Raw genomic sequence first — 20,296 nt, forward strand, 5'->3', positions numbered from 1 at the left:
TGAGAGGCTGCTGCTTCCCCCGCTGGATGTGATAAACCCCAGGTGGATGCTGCATGTAAGGATTAATATTGTAACCTATCCCTGGTACAGAAGTTGGAATTATCCACTCAGCTATACTGGATAATGCCTGTACAAAGGTAGCCCATGGGCGTTCAACTTGCACCTGTGTCCTCCTTGGATTTTTTAAGAGACTTTGGTGAAAGCTAAAACAATTTTTCTGAACCAGATCCTGAGAGGTTAACCCAGATTTGACAGACATGATATGAGCGTTGGTGCTGCTATGAGTGTATTTTCCTCACCCTTGCTGCTCTTAGACATGATAAATAATAGTTAACAGTGTACTACACAATTTGTGACTGTAATCACTTTAAATTTCGTTAAAGTGACATAAAATCTGACCCTACCCTGCTCTACACCAGCATTGAAGATCGGAATAGACAGAAAAAACTGACAGAATTATAGTAAATTCAGTAGTCACAGGTTATACATTAGTATAATAAGCAATATGAGCACATGATCAACTACAAATACATTTCAAGCAAGTAGTAGAAACCTATTGCTGAGATAGAGCATTGAGTAACCAGAACCGGAAGTGATGTTGGGCGCACACACACGAGGGAGCAAATGAGGACAGAGCGGCAAGGTGTTAGAGCCGCGAGCCGGGGGAGCCAGAAGGCAGCAGCAAGGGGGAAACCAGCAACCAGCAGCCGGGAAGAGGCAGCGGCCAGGAGGAAGCAGTGGCCAGAGGGAGCCAACGGCTGGAGGGAACCAGCAGCCGGTGGGGAAGAGAGCCTGCAGCCGGGGAGAACAACTTCTGTGCGCAGATCAGTGGAGAAGGGGGAGCGTAAGATCAGATGCAAGGGTATTTGCATGGGTATTGACACCGGAAATACTGACACAGGTATTGCCCAAGATATTCCCAATTTATTACCTAATGACGACTATGGCTCAGCAATATGGTATATAGAAAATAATGTGCATAGCATAAGGGAGGATACTAACATCAGGGAGGGGGTTTAGAAAGTCTTAATAGGTCAGATAGAGATAGTAGTGAGGAAGGTTGTCTTAAGCATGATGGGGTGGAAAGGGAGGGAGGAGAATAACAGTCAGTAAGGGTAAGTCTAGAAAGGCTCTTGTAAATATAGATAAGATACCACTAAAACAAACGAGCAATGGAGAGGCTAAGCTAAGATGTATGCTTGTGAATGCAAGAAGCCTATCGGGTAAAATGGAGGAATTGGAATGGCTTGTATCATAGTCTCAGTATGATATTATAGGTATTACGGAAACATGGTGGGACGACTCTCACAACTGGGTTGTGAATTTGGAGGGATATTCTCTTTTCAGGAGGGACAGGGCTACCAAAAGGGAGGAGGGGTATGTCTCTTTGTTAAACCATCTCTAAGACCAAACTTAATAGAGGGTATTTTCGGGGGAGGCTGGAGATAACGTGAAGTCGCTATGGGCTGAGATCACAAGAGGGGGCACAGAGGCGAAGAAACTAGTCATTCGCACGTGCTACAAGGAACCGGATATTAGTGTACATGACGAGGAACAACTCTTACACCAAATTGAAAAAGCTGCGGGAATGGGGGACATCCTAGTGTTAGGGGATTTTAACTATCCTGATATAAATTGGAGTAGCGATTCATGTGTAAAAACTAGGAGCAGCAGGTTCTTAAATACATTAAAGGATCAATACTTAACTCAATTAGTCGAGGACCCAACTAGAGGTAAAACTATTCTGGACCTAGTTATTACCAATAATGTGGACATTATATCAAACACTAAAGTTGGGGAGACCTTGGGAAACAGTGACCACAATATGATCACATTCAACATAAGTTTCAAGAAACATAGCTATAATAAGGGAACAACTAAAACATTTAACCTTAGAAAAGCTAATTTCAATATGCTGAGACAGGCACTAAACGAGATTGACTGGGAAGTTTTGTTTCATGGTAAAGACACAACGGTAATGTGGGTAGCTTTAAAAGGGTTGCTTGATAGCAATATTCGCAAATTTATTCCCATGAGCAGTAAATACAGGAGTACTATAAACAAACTAATGTGGCTTAATAAGTAGGTCAAAGAAGCAATGGCTAAAACGAGGCGTGCTTTCAAAACATTTAAATCTAATGGAGGGGAGGAGTCATTCCAGTATTATAAGGAATGCAATAAAAATGCTAGAGTAATCACAGAAAAAATTGTAAACGAAAAGCAAATCGCTATAGAGAGTAAAAGCAATCCTGAAAAGTTTTATAAATACCTAAAAAGGAAAAAGGTTAAAAAATGAGAATGTAGGCCCATTAAAAGATGAATTGGGAGGTTTGATAAATGATGATAAAATAAAAGCAGAAATACTGAACAATTTTTTTCCTCAGTATTCACCAGGGAGGATCAGTCAGAGAAAGTAGTGCATAAATATAGGGAAGGTAATGACTCTTGGCTGGATACTTATTGTCCTGGAGAGACTAAGCAAAATAAAGATTAATAAATCACCAGGCCCAGATGGTTTTCATCCGAGGGTTAATACGGAGCTTAGGTCATAGCTAGCAAAACCCCTATACTTGATTTTCCACAGTTCAATCAGATCAGGCAAGGTACCTAAGGATTGGCGCATAGCGGAGGTAGTGCCTTTATTTAAAAAGGGAACTAAAAATAATCCTGGTAATTATAGACCAGTTAGCTTAACCTCTATAGTGGGCAAATTATTGGAAGGTATCTTGAGGGATAGCATAGAGCAGGCATTCCCAACTACGGTCCTCAAGGCACACCAACAGTGCAGGTTTTAGTGATATCCAGGCTGCAGCACAGATGGTTAAATCAAAATAACTGAGCTACTAATTAAGTCACCTGTGCTGCAGCCTGGATATCACTAAAACCTGCACTGTTAGTGTGCCTCGAGGACCGTGGTTGGGAATGCCTGGCATAGAGGATTATCTGCACGTTAATAAGATTATTAGCAAAAGTCAGCATGGGTTTGTAAGGGACAGATCATGTCAAACTAACTTAATTAGCTTCTATGAGGAAGTGAGCGAGAATCTTGATCAGGGAAAAGCAGTGGATGTGGTGTATTTAGATTTTGCAAAAGCCTTCAAAACAGTGCCTCACAGGAGACTGATCATCAAATTAAGGGAACTTAGTCTAGGATATACTATTTGTACATGGATAGGTAATTGGCTGGATAACATAGCACAATGAGTAGTGGTCAACGGGATGTTCTCCAGCTGGGCACCAGTAGTCAGCAGAATACCACAAGGGTCCGTACTTGGCCCGCTACTGTTCAATATATTTATCAACAATCTAGGAATAGTCCTGGAAAGCACAGTGTCAATCTTTGTGGATGATTCTAAGATGTGTAAGGTAATTAATTCAGATAGCGATGTGGAGTCTCTACAAAATGACTTATTTAAACTTGAAGCCTGGGCGTCTAAATGGGGAATGAGGTTCAATATAGAAAAATGCTAAATTATGCATTTTGGGACAAAAAACACAATAGTGTGTTCAATTTTGGGCACCATATTATAAAAAAGATATGAGAACTAGAAAGGGTTCGAAGGTGGGCTACTAAATTGATTAAAGGGTTAGAGTCTCTGGAGTACGCAGCGGCTAAGAGGTGACATTAATATCTTCAAATATGTAAAGGGTCAGCACAAGGAGCTAGCAGCGGATTTGTGTATTAAAAGAACTCTGCATAGGACACGTAGGCTCTTGCTGAGGCTAGAGGAGAGAAAATTCCATATACAACGTAGGAAAGGGTTCTTCACGGTAAGGGCAATAAAAATTTGTAACTTCCTGCCGGAGAAGATAGTAATGGCAGACTCTGTAAATGCATTTAAAAACCGATTAGACAAATTTCTAACTGGAAAGGGTATCCAGGGTTATAGCATTTAACACAGTGACATTAAACTGGGAGTGGTAATAATCATTGTTGTCAATTGGTACTGAGACATTACATCAGCAGGTACATTATAATATGAACAGCTGATCACAGAATACAGGTTGAACCCGATGGGCATTTTGCCTCTTTTCAACCTCACTAATTATGTAACTATGTAACTATTACCTTATATAGGAGTTTAAACGTATTCAGACGCATAGCAAAAGAAACAACAGTAATAATTATTAGACTCATATGCATCCGGCACTTATCCAACTATTCGTACTCAAAAGGTAGATAGAGACTTAGTGCTGTATTACCCGGCTCAGTAGAGTGTGATACAAGGAGACTCACCCCACTTCCAGGACTGATCAATACGTTAGCAAACGCTGAGTGGATCCAGACGCTAATAGTGTACACACTCGCCCCGTAAACCTACAGTGAACACAGACGCCCAAGAGAACACTGACACACCAGTCACACAGCCGCCTATGCTGCGACTGGGTCCTTTTAGATACACAGTGTCTCAGATGGAAGCCGGAAAACCGTTCATGGCAGGAGACTCTGAGGAAACTGGTCATGAACCGGGGGAGGGACAACCAGGGGAGAGTCTGACTCTCCACTGTTGACATCAATCCCAGGGATCATGGCCTCATGCTACCTCTGGATCCTATGATCCCGAAGGCCTAGCACTATGATCATAGGCCTAGCCTATGATCCCGAAGGCCTAGCTGCCACGCTAGGTGGCAGCCACATCAGTGACTGTTTGGTAGTCACCTCCAAAATAGTGCAGCTGTGTCCATGTTCCCCCTCTAAGCAGAACCGATGCCTTACCTTCTCCCCATGCGCCGGCCACAGCCGGGTAACTTCTACTGGACTTGCTAGTATATCCGACACAGACTCCCGCCAAAAAGGCACTGTACACGTGGGTAAGCATTGTCACGACTCGGCGGGGAATTGTTGGAGCGACTCTTTCTAAGGTGCGTGTAAGATGCTTTTTAGAAAGATCACTCAAGAAAAAGACTATAAAAATAAAATAAGAATGCTTATAGCTGCTAAAAACCAGAAGCCCTCTTGACCATGGTCTCGCTCCTGCCACACCAAACAAAAAACTGATTTGCCTGAGCCAGGAGGTGGGGATATATGGATGGGCCCACTGCATGCTGGGAGGCCAAAAGCTTTGACCATTTGGTGCAAATCTGCTGTCGCATCATCATATCCCAATGTTATCCTGTGGATAACCTGTGGACCCTGCAGGAGAAAAAACTGCTGCAGCAGCTGGGAGAGTTACATGAAATGAGGAGCTGGTGCAGCTGGTTAATAAGCTGGAGGAAATCACAGGATCTATACAGCAGCTGCAGCAAATAAAGAGTCAAAAGTTATCATAATGCTGATTCCATGGACCTGTGTGAGGCTGGCTGGGATGCTGATGCAAAGGAGATCAAAGCTGGTGGTGAAGGAAACCTGCAGAGTTCCAGCTTAGATGTGGAGAGGTGGCTCTGTAGGAGAAGGTAGATCTGAGGGCGGGTAACAAAGTGCCAGATGTGGCAGCTTCTAGGTACACATTGTGGATCTGGTGGTGGCTGTGGTCTCTCAGGGTCTGGTCTAGGATTGGCCATCAACCATTGATGATCAGGAATCATTGATGGACTATACGTGATATCTAGTTTTACCATCAAAGGAAGAGAGCCAGGTAGTTACCCGCCATCGATAGTAGCTGTGAAGATACTAGGTTCCAAATCACTCAGGCACAGTGGTAGATGAAAAACCAACAGTGGTTTATTGAACAGAATGGGTTATAAACAGCTCAGCACACCTCTGTAATCCAATTCCACATGACAATTCCCACCACAAATTCCTGGCAGAACATCACTTCTTAGTCAAGGAGCATAGAATCTCTTTCAGCTCTCTGGTTAGCTCTACTTATACCCCCAGAAGCTTCATATTACATGGGGTGTGTGTGACTTCTTTGTCTAAGGATCTTACAGCATTGGAATACAATACATATTCTAATCAAGGTGATTACATCAGCCAGAGAGCAACCATGTCTGGTCAGCTCACTGTTGGACAATAGGGAGTAAACAAAAAGGGACAATGGTACCTTATATGACTCACCCTTTGAGAGTCCACCGTGGTGGTAGTAAACAATAGAAAACTAAGTCTAACATGAATACATTATCCAAAGGGTAACAGATAATGTAACACAATTGGATATATTAACAATATTAAGGTTGATTTAAACACAATATTGGGTGAGCAGTAATGGACATGTTATGGAGAATGAGGAAACAGATGAATTGAATGTATAGGGACATGGGGATAAAAAGTACATATCTGACATAAGAAATGAGGCATAGCTATATTGTCACAGACCTCTCATTTCCTCACTGTAGCCATGGGCCAGATGTTATTTCCCATCATTTACAGACTTCTGCCGCTGCACCGAGATGCTAGGCTGTCAGCCAGTAGCCCTGCACCGCTCCGGCTCTTACATATAGTGTGCTGTTCCAGCTGGGAATGGGATGCCCCATCCACCTCACTGACGATCATAATTCTTATCATATAGAACTAAAGAATATTTCGATATAGTGGGCAATATAAACTGCCTGACAACATTTGTGGTTTATGTAATATCCTGCATTTGCGGTTGCCAATATGTCGGTAGAACAATACGCTCTCTAGGTTTTTAGAACATAGAAGATTAATTCTTAAAAAGTCAACTAAACACAGCGTACCTAGACATGTTTGCTCACTCCATGGAGGTGATTGTGGGGTTCTGTCCATACAGGGAGTTGAACATATAAAACAGACATTCCGAGGTGGGGATAGATATAACCTCCTCTGTAAGAGGGAAGCATACTGGATTTGTATGATAGATACTTTGTTCCCTCTAGGTCTCAACGAAAACATTGAGCTGAATAATATATGAATCAATATCTGTATGTTATTCTATTTTATCCTATAGCTTCCTTTTTTTTCTTCTTCCCTCCCCCCTTTTTTCCCCCTTGCTGTTTTCTTATCCTTCTGTTAAGAAACTTAGTCTATACATACATATATATCCTTTGCGATATCTATGGAGTATATTATACACATGGTACTTTGTATCTATCTCTGGATTATTCTTTGGCTAGTGTGATATGAGCAACAATAGACTCATATATATATATATATATATATATATATTCACCAATTTACACTGAATATGACGATGCATATGGCTAACTCAGATGGTCTCTGTCACAACGACTGATGATTCAGAAAAGATTTTTCTATTTAATTATTATTATCTGTATATCTTAGGAACATCTATTTGAATATTTTCTCTCCTACTATTTTGAATATAGTGGTTTGGTCCGATATGCTTTGGGTGGGTTATAAATAGTTTATACAGCTGTAGGTATTTCCTCCACCTTAATCTTGCCACAACTTGTGATTTATTTGTTGCCTCTTCTCAATATACGTACCTAATAGATTAAACCTATAATATAAATGTATTCCCCAATAACAACTATTGGGGTGCGCTTCAACCATTCTAAATGGCTGTAAACATAAAAACAATATAGAATTCTATATAAAGTAATTGAGTCTAGGTTGGATTTGAACTGATGACATCTCTCACTGGTGCTCAGTTATTTACTCACTGAGCTATTTTAGCTGTCTAGTTATTATGAGCTCTTTTGAAATACTTGTTTCTTGGAGCTTTCTAATTAAATTAATGGTTATACTCAGAGATTCCTTTTTATATTGAATGTGTTTTCAGAAAGTGGTGGGAATAACTTGAAACACGAAACCCCTTCAAAGGAATAGAGAGGATGATAAATATTCAAACTATATATAAAAAATTATCTCTATAAAGCAAGACATATTTAATGTTAAAGTAATAAAGCGACATATTAGGTATCTGTCCATTAGAAATTCTATCTGTATATACATATATATGGGGCTTAGTGTGTTCTTTGTTTTCCCACCACTATCTACTATAAGTACTAATTTTATTGTTTAAGCTTGATATTATCTGTATAGTTCCTTTTTCTTTTTAACAAAAGAGCACCTGTATTAATTACATCATGTGGATCAACTCTATACAAATTAAGCAACACCGAGCATTCACTCAGGTGTGCATATCACCACTCAAAAGCCAATTGGATACAAACGGTTTAAATAAGCATTTACATCTTCATTGGGTATTCATATCTCCTGAGGAAACCGCCGTTTGCCTGTGGCGGAGAAATGCGCTGAGGGTTGTAGCTACTGTCGGTCCATTGAAGGAGATTCATACACTATAAACAATTTCATTGATCCTCACCGCTGTCACATGGGACAGAATGATACCGCCCGCCGCTGTGCTGAGACGCCCTGTCTGCAGACTGATCATCGGAGCTCGTGGCATCTCCCTCTGGTCCATCTGTGAGGGATACCTGCAGCCGCTTGTAGCTCACACTGCACTTTGCTATTGACGGGAACCAGCGGAGATTACCAACATTGGGTGAGAACACTGACCTATAAGTGAGGATACTGAACTACTTAAATTATCCACTTTAATACAATGGGATCCCTCTGGTATATACATAAACTGGAGTACTCCTACACTCTAATATGTTAATTAATGGACCGCAGTACTGCACATATCAGCTGATTGAACTGCATTTAAATACAACTGATCTAACATGAGTGATTACAGCTGAATCTGTATACAGTTTATATACAATCAGAAATATTGTGGCTACATTTTATCTGGTTATTATTGGCAGAACTGTTTTTATTGTGTTGAACTGTAATAAATATTAGAAATATTTTTATTTACATACCATCAGCGCTCTTTTATGTCTCTATTGAAACTTAAACAATCTATATTGTCTAAGGCATTCAGTTGCCGCATAGGAGCTGCTATCTAATAATCAATATATTTGGTGCTCATTTAATACATGTAACATTGCATTAGCGCCTGATTTAGCTAGGTAATTATATCTTGCATTTTGTCACCTCACTGACGTGACAGGCTCAGCTGTCAGTCATGTAGCCCCACTGCTCCCACTCTCTCCGTACTCATACATACATGCCTTTCTGGGAGTGTCTCATCCTGGTTGTCAGTGAGACAGTATATCTGGCACAGCTGTGTAATCATGATGTGAGTGTGTGCTGAGTAGTGAGTACTGCTAGCAGCAAGTCTCACAGCTTAACTGCAGTATAGCAGTGTGGTGGGGAGAAGGGGGTTGCTACACCAATGAGTCAAGGAATGGAGTAGTTGGATGGGACTCACACAGCAGGTGGTGAAAGCTTAAAAAGGAGGAGTGGTTGGAAGGGGAAGGATCTGGTAGGTTCAGAAGGGATTAGTGAGGGTAAGGACTCTCAAGGGAAATTGGAGTGGGATCCCACAGGTACCAAACTGGGTAAAGAGCAGTTTTTAGGAAGGAAATAGGCAAGCCAAACCCTATGGTTGACCCTTCTCTGCCTCATGTGGGGTAGATCCTTGGGCTCTCCAGTTCCTGGGGAGGCTGTGAATTCTTCTTGCCCACTACCTGGTGGTTCTGTGGCTATCTCAGGCCACAAACCTCCCAGATGCCTGGCCTCCAGATAAACATAAAATGGTCATGGAGGTGGTCATGGGCTCTGTGGAGTAGGTGGAACAAGCAAAGGAAAGTTGTGACCCTTCTGAAGGGGCAATGGTGGACATTGTGAATGGTGAAGAGAAGATTTTTGTGGGCGAAGAGTTATTCCATATATAGCAGAAGCATGGGTCCTCAGCCTATATGATGTGCCACCATTAATGTGGCTTCTATCTTGTCCGACCAAGCTTGATTTATGGGCTTTGTCATTTTTATAAGCAGGATAAAGGCTGATTTTTTATTTCTGCAGTAGACTAGAATAAGCCAAGACAGTCCCACTTCCATTATACCACCTGAATGTGACGGTCAGTGACCACCGTGCCATCACTTACCTGTATGCTTACACGTAACAGAATGATGGAACACTTACAAGGTTTCTTCACATCTTCTGGGGTCCACTCCGAGATTAGACATTATGGCGTAATTACTCAGATGGGAATATAAAACGGATAACAAAATAAAAGCTTTAATGTAATAATTAGATGCAAACAAAAGCTTTTATTATGAAATACAGGGGAGTATCCGCACCATATAGATGTAACATACAACAAACCACTGCAGATGGAACCCTGGTGATTCTAATGCACATGGTAATGTACAGGGTATATATGGATAGGATCTTGTATCACAAAAAACACTCGACACTCCTGATCAAGATGAGTGTCTGCAACAAGTTAGGCAAACTAGAAGAAGTGAAAACACGTTCCAATGGCCGCCATATTGTCGTGCAGCAATACAGATTGTGCAAACTGGTATTAGACATTCACATTTACACAAAACACAAGATACAAAATAAACAGCAGAAAAAAGACCTAAGCATTTGGGATGTATTATTTAGGAACTAAATAGAGGTAAATTAATGAATAGTGTGAGTAACAGTCATCAGTCTGCTTGTGAAGGTCTCTAGAGTGGAGGCCTCTTGGACTGTGCAAGGCAGTGAGTTCCAGGGTCAGGGCTGCAAAGCTAAAAGTTCAACCCTTAAATGAATGACAGGAGATTCTTGGTACTGCTGGTAACAGTCCTTCATCTGTAGAAGCAAGCAAGCAGGGCAGTAAGGAGGCAGAAGCTGCTTCTAGTACCTTGGACCATGTAATGTTGGGCTGGGAAGGTCAGTTAGCCAATTATGAAATAGATTTGTCATCTTACAGGCAGCCGGTGAAGGGAGTAGAGAATGGGTGTTAGGAGGCAGGAACGGGCTGGTTAGGTAACAGCTTGGCTGCTGCATTCTGTACTAGCTGCAAGCTCTGCAATTCTTTTGCTGGGTGACCCAGGTAGATGGCATTGCAGTAGTCTATGAACTTCTGAGGGAATCAAGTGCTTGATTCTGGCTATGGTCCACAGATGAAAGAACGAGGATTTGTATGTGGCAGATACATGATGTCTATGTCAGCCACAAACCAGGACAACACAAAGATTCAGCACATGTTCAGTATTTAGCAATTCTGAACACCAAAGCATAAATCCTGATGGTTGGTAAAGCTGTAGTCTTGTCCTTTGTTGGTGAGCTTCTATTATGTTTCACAAAGACGGAGTCACAGCCAACTGGCATCATCCACCCCTGGAGCTCAGCTAGACAACCATTTAGGATTGGTATTAGGTTCTCAGTACATGGAGCAAAAAGCAGGTCATCTGCATAGCAGTGGTAGACCAGGCCATGACATCTGATTATATCACCCAATGGTAGCATGTATATTGCATAAAGCATAGGAGATGAGGTTGGCCCTTGAGGAACATTGCATGACAGTGATAAATATACTCCAGAAGATGTAAATGGTTCCGTAATGGGTAATGTCTAATATGTTCAACAAGACCGGATTTATTTCTCTCACAGCATGAAAATGGCTTCTCACCTGTGAAATCGCTGATGATTAACAAGAACTGATTTCCATGCAAAACATTTCCCACACTCAGAACAGGAGTACGGCTTCTCACCTGTGTGACTTCTCTGATGTGTAACAAGAGCTGGTTTCTGTGTAAAACATTTCCCACAATCAGAACAGGAGTACGGCTTCTCGCCTGTGTGACTTCTCTGATGTGTAACAAGAGCTGATTTCTGTGTAAAACATTTCCCACACTCAGAACAGGAATACGGCTTCTCACCTGTGTGAGTATGCTGATGAATAACAAAATGTGATTTAGATGCAAAACATTTCCCACACTCAGAACAGGAATATGGCTTCTCACCTGTGTGACTTCTCTCATGTTTATCAAGAGCTGATTTCTGTGTAAAACATTTCCCACACTCAGAACATGGAAATGGCTTCTCACCTGTGTGACTTCTCTGATGTAAAACAAGATCTGATTTCCGTGGAAAACATTTCCTACACTCAGAACAGGAATATGGCTTCTCACCTGTGTGACTTCTCTGATGTGTAACAAGAGCTGATTTCTGTGTAAAACATTTCCCACACTCAGAACAGGAAAATGGCCTCTCACCTGTGTGACTTCTTTGATGTGTAACAAGAGCTGATTTCCGTGCAAAACATTTTCTACACTCAGAACAGGAATACGGCTTCTCACCTGTGTGACTTCTCTCATGTTTATCAAGAGCTGATTTCTGTGTAAAACATTTCCCACACTCAGAACATGGAAATAGCTTCTCACCTGTGTGACTTCTCTGATGTGCAACAAGATCTGATTTCCGTGCAAAACCTTTCCTACACTCAGAACAGGAATACGGCTTCTCACCTGTGTGACTTATCTGATGTGTAACAAGAACTGGTTTATATGCAAAACATTTCCCACACTCCGAACAGGAAAACGGCTTCTCACCTGTGTGACTTCTCTGATGTGTAACAAGATTTGAGTTCCATGCAAAACATTTCCCACACTCAGAACAGTAATACGGCTTCTCACCTGTGTGACTTCTCTGATGTGTAACAAGAACTGATTTATGTGCGAAACATTTCCCACACTCAGAACAGGAATACGGCCTCTCACCTGAGTGACTTCTCTGATGTGTAACAAGATGTGATTTATATGTAAAACATTTCCCACACTCAGAACATATCAGTGGCCTCTCACCTGCCTTAGCTGGCTGATTGGTAATACGCTTTGTGTTCTGTGTAAAACATTTGGCATCTATAGAACAGGGAAACACTGTATCTACTCTCAGAGCTGTAACAGATGCACCAATATCAGAGTGATCAGGAGAACATTCCCCAGGATCAGGGGGATCAGCTGATAGAGCTGGATGTATAATTGGGGTAATGGGGATATCTCCTGGAGATTCCTGTCTACTGTCATTATCTTTTATGTCACAATCCGGGGATAACATTAGATGTCCTTCTGAGATGTTCCTGCTTGTGTGTCCATCTGCTGGAAATAAAATACATTATGGAAATATAAAATGAGTAGACAAGACCCAGGGTGTTACAGGATACAATATATAATTCTATAACTGACATTTTTTACTTGTAATCATTGCTTTTATGTTTATTAAAAAACAAAAAAAGCTAGGATTCTTAGACTGGAGCTTGATCAATACTGAACGCTCATGTGGGATTACTAGAGGGGACGTGGACGCTCATGTGGGATTACTAGAGGTGACGTGGACGCTCATGTGGAATTACTAGAGGTGACGTGGACGCTCATGTGGAATTACTAGAGGTGACGTGGACGCTCATGTAGGATTACTAGAGGTGACATGGGCGCTCATGTGTGATTACTAGAGGTGACATGGACGCTCATGTGGGATTACTAGGGGTGACATGGGTGGGATCACAAGAGGTGACATGGGCGCTCATGTGGGATTACTAGAGGTGACATGGACGCTCATGTGGGAGTACTAGAGGTGACATGGACGCTCATGTGGGATTACTAGGGGTGACATGGGTGGGATCACAAGAGGTGACATGGGCGCTCATGTGGGATTACTAGAGGTGACATGGACGCTCATGTGGGATTACTAGAGGTGACATGGACGCTCATGTGGGATTACTAGAGGTGACATGGGCGCTCATGTGGTATTACTAGAGGTGACATAGGCGCTCATGTGGGATTACTAGAGGTGACATGGGCGCTCATGTGGGATTACTAGAGGTGACATGAACGCTAATGTGGGATTACTAGAGGTGACATGAATGCTCATGTGGGATTACTAGAAGTGACATGGACGCTCATGTAGGATTACTAGAGGTGACATGGACGCTCATGTAGGATTACTAGAGGTGACATGGACGCTCATGTGGGATTACTAGAAGTGACATGGATGCTCGTGTGGGATTACTAGAGGTGACATGGACGCTCGTGTGGGATTACTAGAAGTAACATGGACGCTCGTGTGGGATTACTAGAGGTGACATGGACGCTCGTGTGGGATTACTAGAGGTGACATGGACACTCGTGTGGGATTACTAGAGGTGACATGGACGATCTTGTGGGATTACTAGAGGTGACATGGACGCTCATGTGGGATTACTAGAGGTGACATGGACGCTCATGTGGGATCACAAGAGGTGACATGGACGCTCATGTGGGATTACTAGAGGTGACATGGATGCTCATGTGGGATTACTAGAGGTGACATGGGTGGGATCACAAGAGGTGACATGGGCGCTCATGTGGGATTACTAGAGGTGACATGGACGCTCATGTGGGATTACTAGAGGTGACATGGACGTTTATGTGGGATTACTAGAGGTGACAAGGACGCTCATGTGGGATTACTAGAGGTGACATGGGTGGGATCACAAGAGGTGACATGGGCGCTCATGTGGGATTACTAGAGGTGACATGGACGCTCATGTGGGAGTACTAGAGGTGACATGGACGCTCATGTGGGTTTACTAGAGGTGACATGGACGCTCATGTGGGATTACTAGAGGTGACATGGGCGCTCATGTGGGATTACTAGAGGTGACATAGGCGCTCATGTGGGATTACTAGAGGTGACATGGGTGCTCATGTGGGATTACTAGAGGTGACATGAACGCTAATGTGGGATTACTAGAGGTGACATGAATGCTCATGTGGGATTACTAGAAGTGACATGGACGCTCATGTGGGATTACTAGAGGTGACATGGACGCTCATGTTGGATTACTAGAGGTGACATGGACGCTCGTGTGGGATTACTGGAGGAGACATGGACGCTCGTGTGGGATGACTGGAGGAGACATGGATGCTCGTGTGGGATTACTGGAGGAGACATGGACGCTCATGTAGGATTACTAGAGGTGACATGGACACTCATGTGGGATTACTAGAAGTGACATGGATGCTCGTGTGGGATTACTAGAGGTGACATGGACGCTCGTGTGGGATTACTAGAGGTGACATGGACACTCGTGTGGGATTACTAGAGGTGACATGGACGATCATGTGGGATTACTAGAGGTGACATGGACGATCATGTGGGATTACTAGAGGTGACATGAACGCTCATGTGGGATTACTAGAGGTGACATGGGCGCTCGTGTGGGATTACTAGAGGTGAGACGGACGCTCATGTCAGATTACTAGAGGTGACATGGACGCTCATGTGCGATTACTAGAGGTGACATGGATGCTCGTGTGGGATTACTAGAGGTGACATGGACGCTCATGTGGGATTACTAGAAGTGACATGGATGCTCGTGTGGGATTACTAGAGGTGACATGGACGCTCGTGTGGGATTACTAGAGGTGACATGGACACTTGTGTGGGATTACTAGAGGTGACATGGACGATCATGTGGGATTACTAGAGGTGACATGGACGCTCATGTGGGATTACTAGAGGTGACATGAACGCTCATGTGGGATTACTAGAGGTGACATGAATGCTCATGTGGGATTACTAGAGGTGACATGGAAGCTCATGTGGGGTGACTAGAGGTGACATGGGCGCTCGTGTGGGATTACTAGAGGTGAGACGGACGCTCATGTCAGATTACTAGAGGTGACATGGACGCTCATGTGCGATTACTAGAGGTCACATGGACGCTCGTGTGGGATTACTGGAGGAGACATGGACGCTCATGTGGGATTACTGGAGGAGACATGGACGCTCGTGTGGGATTACTGGAGGAGACATGGACGCTCGTGTGGGATTACTAGAGGTGACATGGTTGCAATAATAAAACAGCAAAGAAGAGAAAGTGCTGCCCTGTTTGTGCACTAATATATAACCTTTATTAAGTACAGTAAAGTATGTAAGATAAATCAGTGATATATAAAACACAAAGGTAAATGTATAAAGGTGAATAAAGTAATAAAAAAACAAGTGTATTTGTTGTTAAACATCGGCATGTATATTATATTGGGTGATAATTGATTCAGTGCTGGTAATCCTGTTCAGTAAGAATATATTGATATATTACACCCATACGAGGATGGGCTAAATGACATATTCAATAATATTGTGGCAGAGTTTCCTCCAGCGGTAATCTCAATGTAACATCATACTGTATGTATAAACACTTAATGGGGGAATTCAGTTCATCGCAAAAACTCCCCATCCAATTAGCCGCAAAAAGTTTTTAGTGCTAATTCTCCATAGGTTTTACTGCAAGTTTTTTATTTTGCGCACAAATGTCTGCGCACTGAGCAGTTGTGCGGTGTTAGGAGGAACTTGTTTCAAAAGGCTTTTTAGAAGTTTCCTACTGTATTGTCTTACTGACCTATAATTTCCTTCTGTAATGTCTTACTGACCTACAGTTCCCTACTGTATTGTCTTACTGACCTATAGTTTCTTACTGTATTGTCTTACTGACCTAATTTCCTACTGTATTGTCTAACTGATCTATAATTTCCTTCTGTATTGTCTTACTGACCTACAGTTTACTACTGTATGTCTTACTGACCTACAGTTTACTACTGTGTTGTATTACTGACCTACAGTTTACTACTGTATTGTCTTACTGACCTACAGTTTCTTACTGTATTGTCTTACTGACCTAGTTTCCTACTGTATTGTCTTACTGACCTATTTCCCTACTGTATTGTCTTACTGACCTATAGTTTTTCTGTATTGTCTTACTGACCTATAATTTCCTTCTGTATTGTCTTACTGACCTATAGTTTCCTACTGTATTGTCTTACTGACCTATAGTTTCTTAATGTATTGTGTTACTGATCTACAGTTTAATACTGTATTGTCTAACTGACCTATTGTTTCTTACTATATTGTCTTACTGACCTATAGTTTCCTTCTGTATTACATAGTAACATAGTATCCAAGGTTGAAAAAAAGACAATTTGTCCATCAAATTTGACCTATTTGTGGTCTCCTGTGCAGTATTATTTCTTTTTCATCCACTAGGGGTCACTGGAGTACTCTTAGGGACGGTCGATAGCAGGGAGAGACACATTTAAATATTCAAATGTGCAACCTTCCTCCACCAACCATATTCCCAAGTGCCTCAGTGTTTTTTGTGTCTTCGAGTCGGGAGGAGCCGTTCCTGAAGTCTGCAAGGACTTCTATTTTTTTTTTTTTTTTTTTTAAATAAAGTATTTTTATTTCGAAGGAGAGTAGTTTGCATACAGACATTGCATAACAGGAACACATTAAACACGTAATGACATGTCCTCATCGGGGAACAGCATTCACTTTCGACTTATTTTCATACTATGTCATTTGCTCATAGGCGCATAGGAATGTACAGTTATATATACCATTATTTTGCATTATCCGTACACTCTAGTATTCATGAAATCACATTATACTTTGTTTTGTTCCCCCCCCCCCCTCCTCAAATATAACTCTTACGGACAATCCGTCCGAGTAAAACCCTTTAAAAGAGAAGAAAACAATCAGAAACCAAACACAGAGAACCCCAGAAATATAAAAATTAAAAAAACAAAGAGACAAAAAACATTATGGGGAAGAGGACGCATTGGGGGATACTAGCACTCTAAATCCTACCCTGTCCAGATGGGCACAGAGCCACTCTCTCATTCACAACCCATTGGGTGAGAGGGAAGCCTATGGCCCTAGAAGATCATAACTTGGCAAATCCAGGACCTGTTAGTAACCCTATCACCATTAAGTTGTAGGGTCTGGGACGGAGTATATGGATTCCAGCCATGGAGACCAAATTCTTTCAAATTTAGCGGAGGCATTGTGTTTCATATAAATGTATCGTTCCTTAAAAACAGTGTCGTTTATTAGTGCCTTAAGAGCGGGGAGTGTAGGGCCCTTAGGGGCCATCCATAGCCTCGCAATGCTCACCTTCGCCATTGCACATATGTTGCGAGCATATAGGCCCTCTGGACCAGACACAAAGTCAGAGCTACCCATTCCCAGGATGCAAAATTGCGGAGTAAGCATGGCCTCGTCCACCCCTGTGTTCCCCAGAATCGATCCGACCCCCGCCCAGAAAGCCCGCAGCACCGGACAATCCCAAATGAGGTGCCAAAAAGTACCTGCAGTCATCCCACACTTAGGGCAGTCACCCACACGACCCGTCCCGAATTTGGCCAGTCTGGCCGGGGTCATATATATTCTATGCAAAAGGAAGTATTGTATCTGTTGATACCTGATGGATTTGGTAACCGTGCACGGAGTTTCCAAAGCAAGGGCCCAGTTCTCTTCATCTATGGGGCCCAGATCCTGCTCCCATTTGACACGGAGACGTGTCAAAGGATCTATATGGAGTTTGGCGAGTAGATAACCATAAGCATGGGAAATCATCTTAACTCGACCCAGCATACTTACAAAGGTCTTAATGGGAAATGGTATAATTTTAGGGGGGGAATTGGCGAATTGGGACTGCAAGGCATGTCTGAGCTGGAGGTATCTAAAAAAATAGGAGTTAGGCAAATTAAACTCATCTTTTAGTTGTTGGAAGGATTTGAGCGTATTATCCGTATAAAGGTGATTTATGGAAATCACTGATTTAGGGGCCCAAACTTCCCTCCCCTCGAGCGCATACAGTTCAGGGAGCCATTTAGAATACCAGAGGGGGGTGTCCGGGTCCAATCCATCAAATTTCAAAAGAATTTTTAGTGCCTGCCACACCTTCATGGCTTGGTATATAAGAGGAGGGAGGAACCGGGCCAAGCTCCCACTCAGCAACACCTGCAGGGGGGATAAGTTGGGGAAGTAGCATTGGACAAATACCCAGTGTAGAGAAGTGACGCCAGTATCCTGTACCCATGCACTAATATGAGACAGCTGAGCGGCATAGTAGTACATCTGAAAGTTTGGCAAGGCCAGACCTCCGTCGCTGCGCAGCCTGGTGAGAGTGTTCAGTTGTATTCTAGGACGTTTGCTAGCCCATATTAAAGAAGACAGGACACTAGTCAATTTTCTAAAGAAGGATGGATGAATATATACAGGGGATTGCAGAACCACATATAGAATCTTAGGTAGTATTATCATTTTTACGAGGCTGACCCTGCCAGATACAGTCAATGGAAGCTTACACCAAGTCTTGGATTTACGAGTAATTTGTTGCATGATCGGATCAAGGTTCAAAGGTGTAAAGTCAGAGGGGTCATTGGTTACCTGAATCCCAAGATATTTAAATTTCGCCGTCCAACATAGCGGTAGGGAGATTTTAGGAGCAGCAGGGGGGGGGGCAATCACAGGCATAATAGAGGACTTAGACCAGTTAATATGAAGGCCTGAATATACACCGAACTCCTCAATCAATTGCAACACTGTAGGCATAGACCTGGTGTAATCCTGCAGAAACAACAGCATGTCGTCAGCGTAAAGGGCAATCCTATCCTCACAAGGGCCGGTATGAATGCCCACCACGCCTGGGTGGGACCTTATTAGACAGGCCAAGGGTTCGATGGCCAGGGCAAACAAGGTTGGGGACAGAGGACATCCCTGCCTGGTCCCGCGAAACAGGCGGAACGAGGGAGAGATATAGCCATTCACTGAGATTCTGGCAGTCGGGTGCTGATAAAGCAATTTAATCCATTTTATAAAATTAGGCCCGAAACCCATAGCTGTCATGACCTCCAATAGATAGGACCACTCGATACTGTCAAATGCCTTGGCGGCATCCAGTGAGACCACTACCGAGTCAGAGGGGAAGTCATATGGGATTTGTAAGATGGTATATAATCTACGTAGGTTAATAGAAGTGGACATCCCTGGCATAAAGCCGGTCTGGTCGGAGTGGATAATGGAAGTAATTACGGTGTTGAGTCGAACTGCTAAAATCTTTGCCAGGATCTTAGCGTCAGTGGGAATCAATGATATCGGTCTATAGGATTCTGGGGATCTAGGGTCTTTTCCGGGCTTCGGGATCACTATAATAATCGCCTCCGCCATAGAGGGGGGAAGTTGATCATTAACAAAAATATCAGAATACAGGGCGTGAAGCCTAGGACCGAAGAAATCAATGTGGGTCTTGTATACCTCTGAGTGGATGCCGTCATAGCCCGGTGCCTTGCCGCTGGGAGACAAGCCAATAGCCGCCGTTACCTCTTCCAGAGTTAAGGGTGCCTCCAGCATCTCAGAGGCCTCCGGGGGGAGTGAGGGTAGGGGAATATTACTTAAATAAGCGGAGAGGTCTGATGTCGAGTCTACCAGTTGTGAACTGTAGACCTCAGCATAGTAGGAGCGGAATAGCTGCGCAATTTCCGGCGTGGTGTTCACAAGGGAGCCATCGCTACCGGTCATCTGAGCAATTGTAGAACCTGGGCGGTCACTGTGCACCAATCGAGCCAACAGGCCACCTGGCCTATCGCCCTGCATGTAAATATTAGTAGCCTGAAATAGAAGCGAGCGCGAGTTTTTATCAGACAGATGAGCCACCCATGCCGACTGGGCCGCCAGCCAGCGTACCTTCAGCGCAGGGGTGCCATCCACCAAGTATCTAGATTCCAAATCCCTGGCGTCACTCTCAAGGGCTCGCTCTCTCTACCT

General features: G+C 43.0%; 1 protein-coding gene across 1 annotated transcript in view; it reads right to left on the reverse strand.

Annotated features, from left to right (window-relative positions):
• LOC134983815 (paternally-expressed gene 3 protein-like) overlaps positions 1-20,296 on the reverse strand; it is a 161,092-nt gene that overhangs the window by 108,150 nt on the left and 32,646 nt on the right. Inside the window, exon 4 of the mRNA XM_063949439.1 lies at positions 11,351-12,807. Coding sequence (XP_063805509.1) covers positions 11,351-12,807 — 1,457 coding nt within the window. The remainder of the gene's footprint in view (positions 1-11,350; positions 12,808-20,296) is intronic.

The sequence above is a fragment of the Pseudophryne corroboree genome (assembly GCF_028390025.1).
Source record: "Pseudophryne corroboree isolate aPseCor3 chromosome 3 unlocalized genomic scaffold, aPseCor3.hap2 SUPER_3_unloc_25, whole genome shotgun sequence".
In the NCBI taxonomy this organism is placed as follows: Eukaryota; Metazoa; Chordata; class Amphibia; order Anura; family Myobatrachidae; genus Pseudophryne; species Pseudophryne corroboree.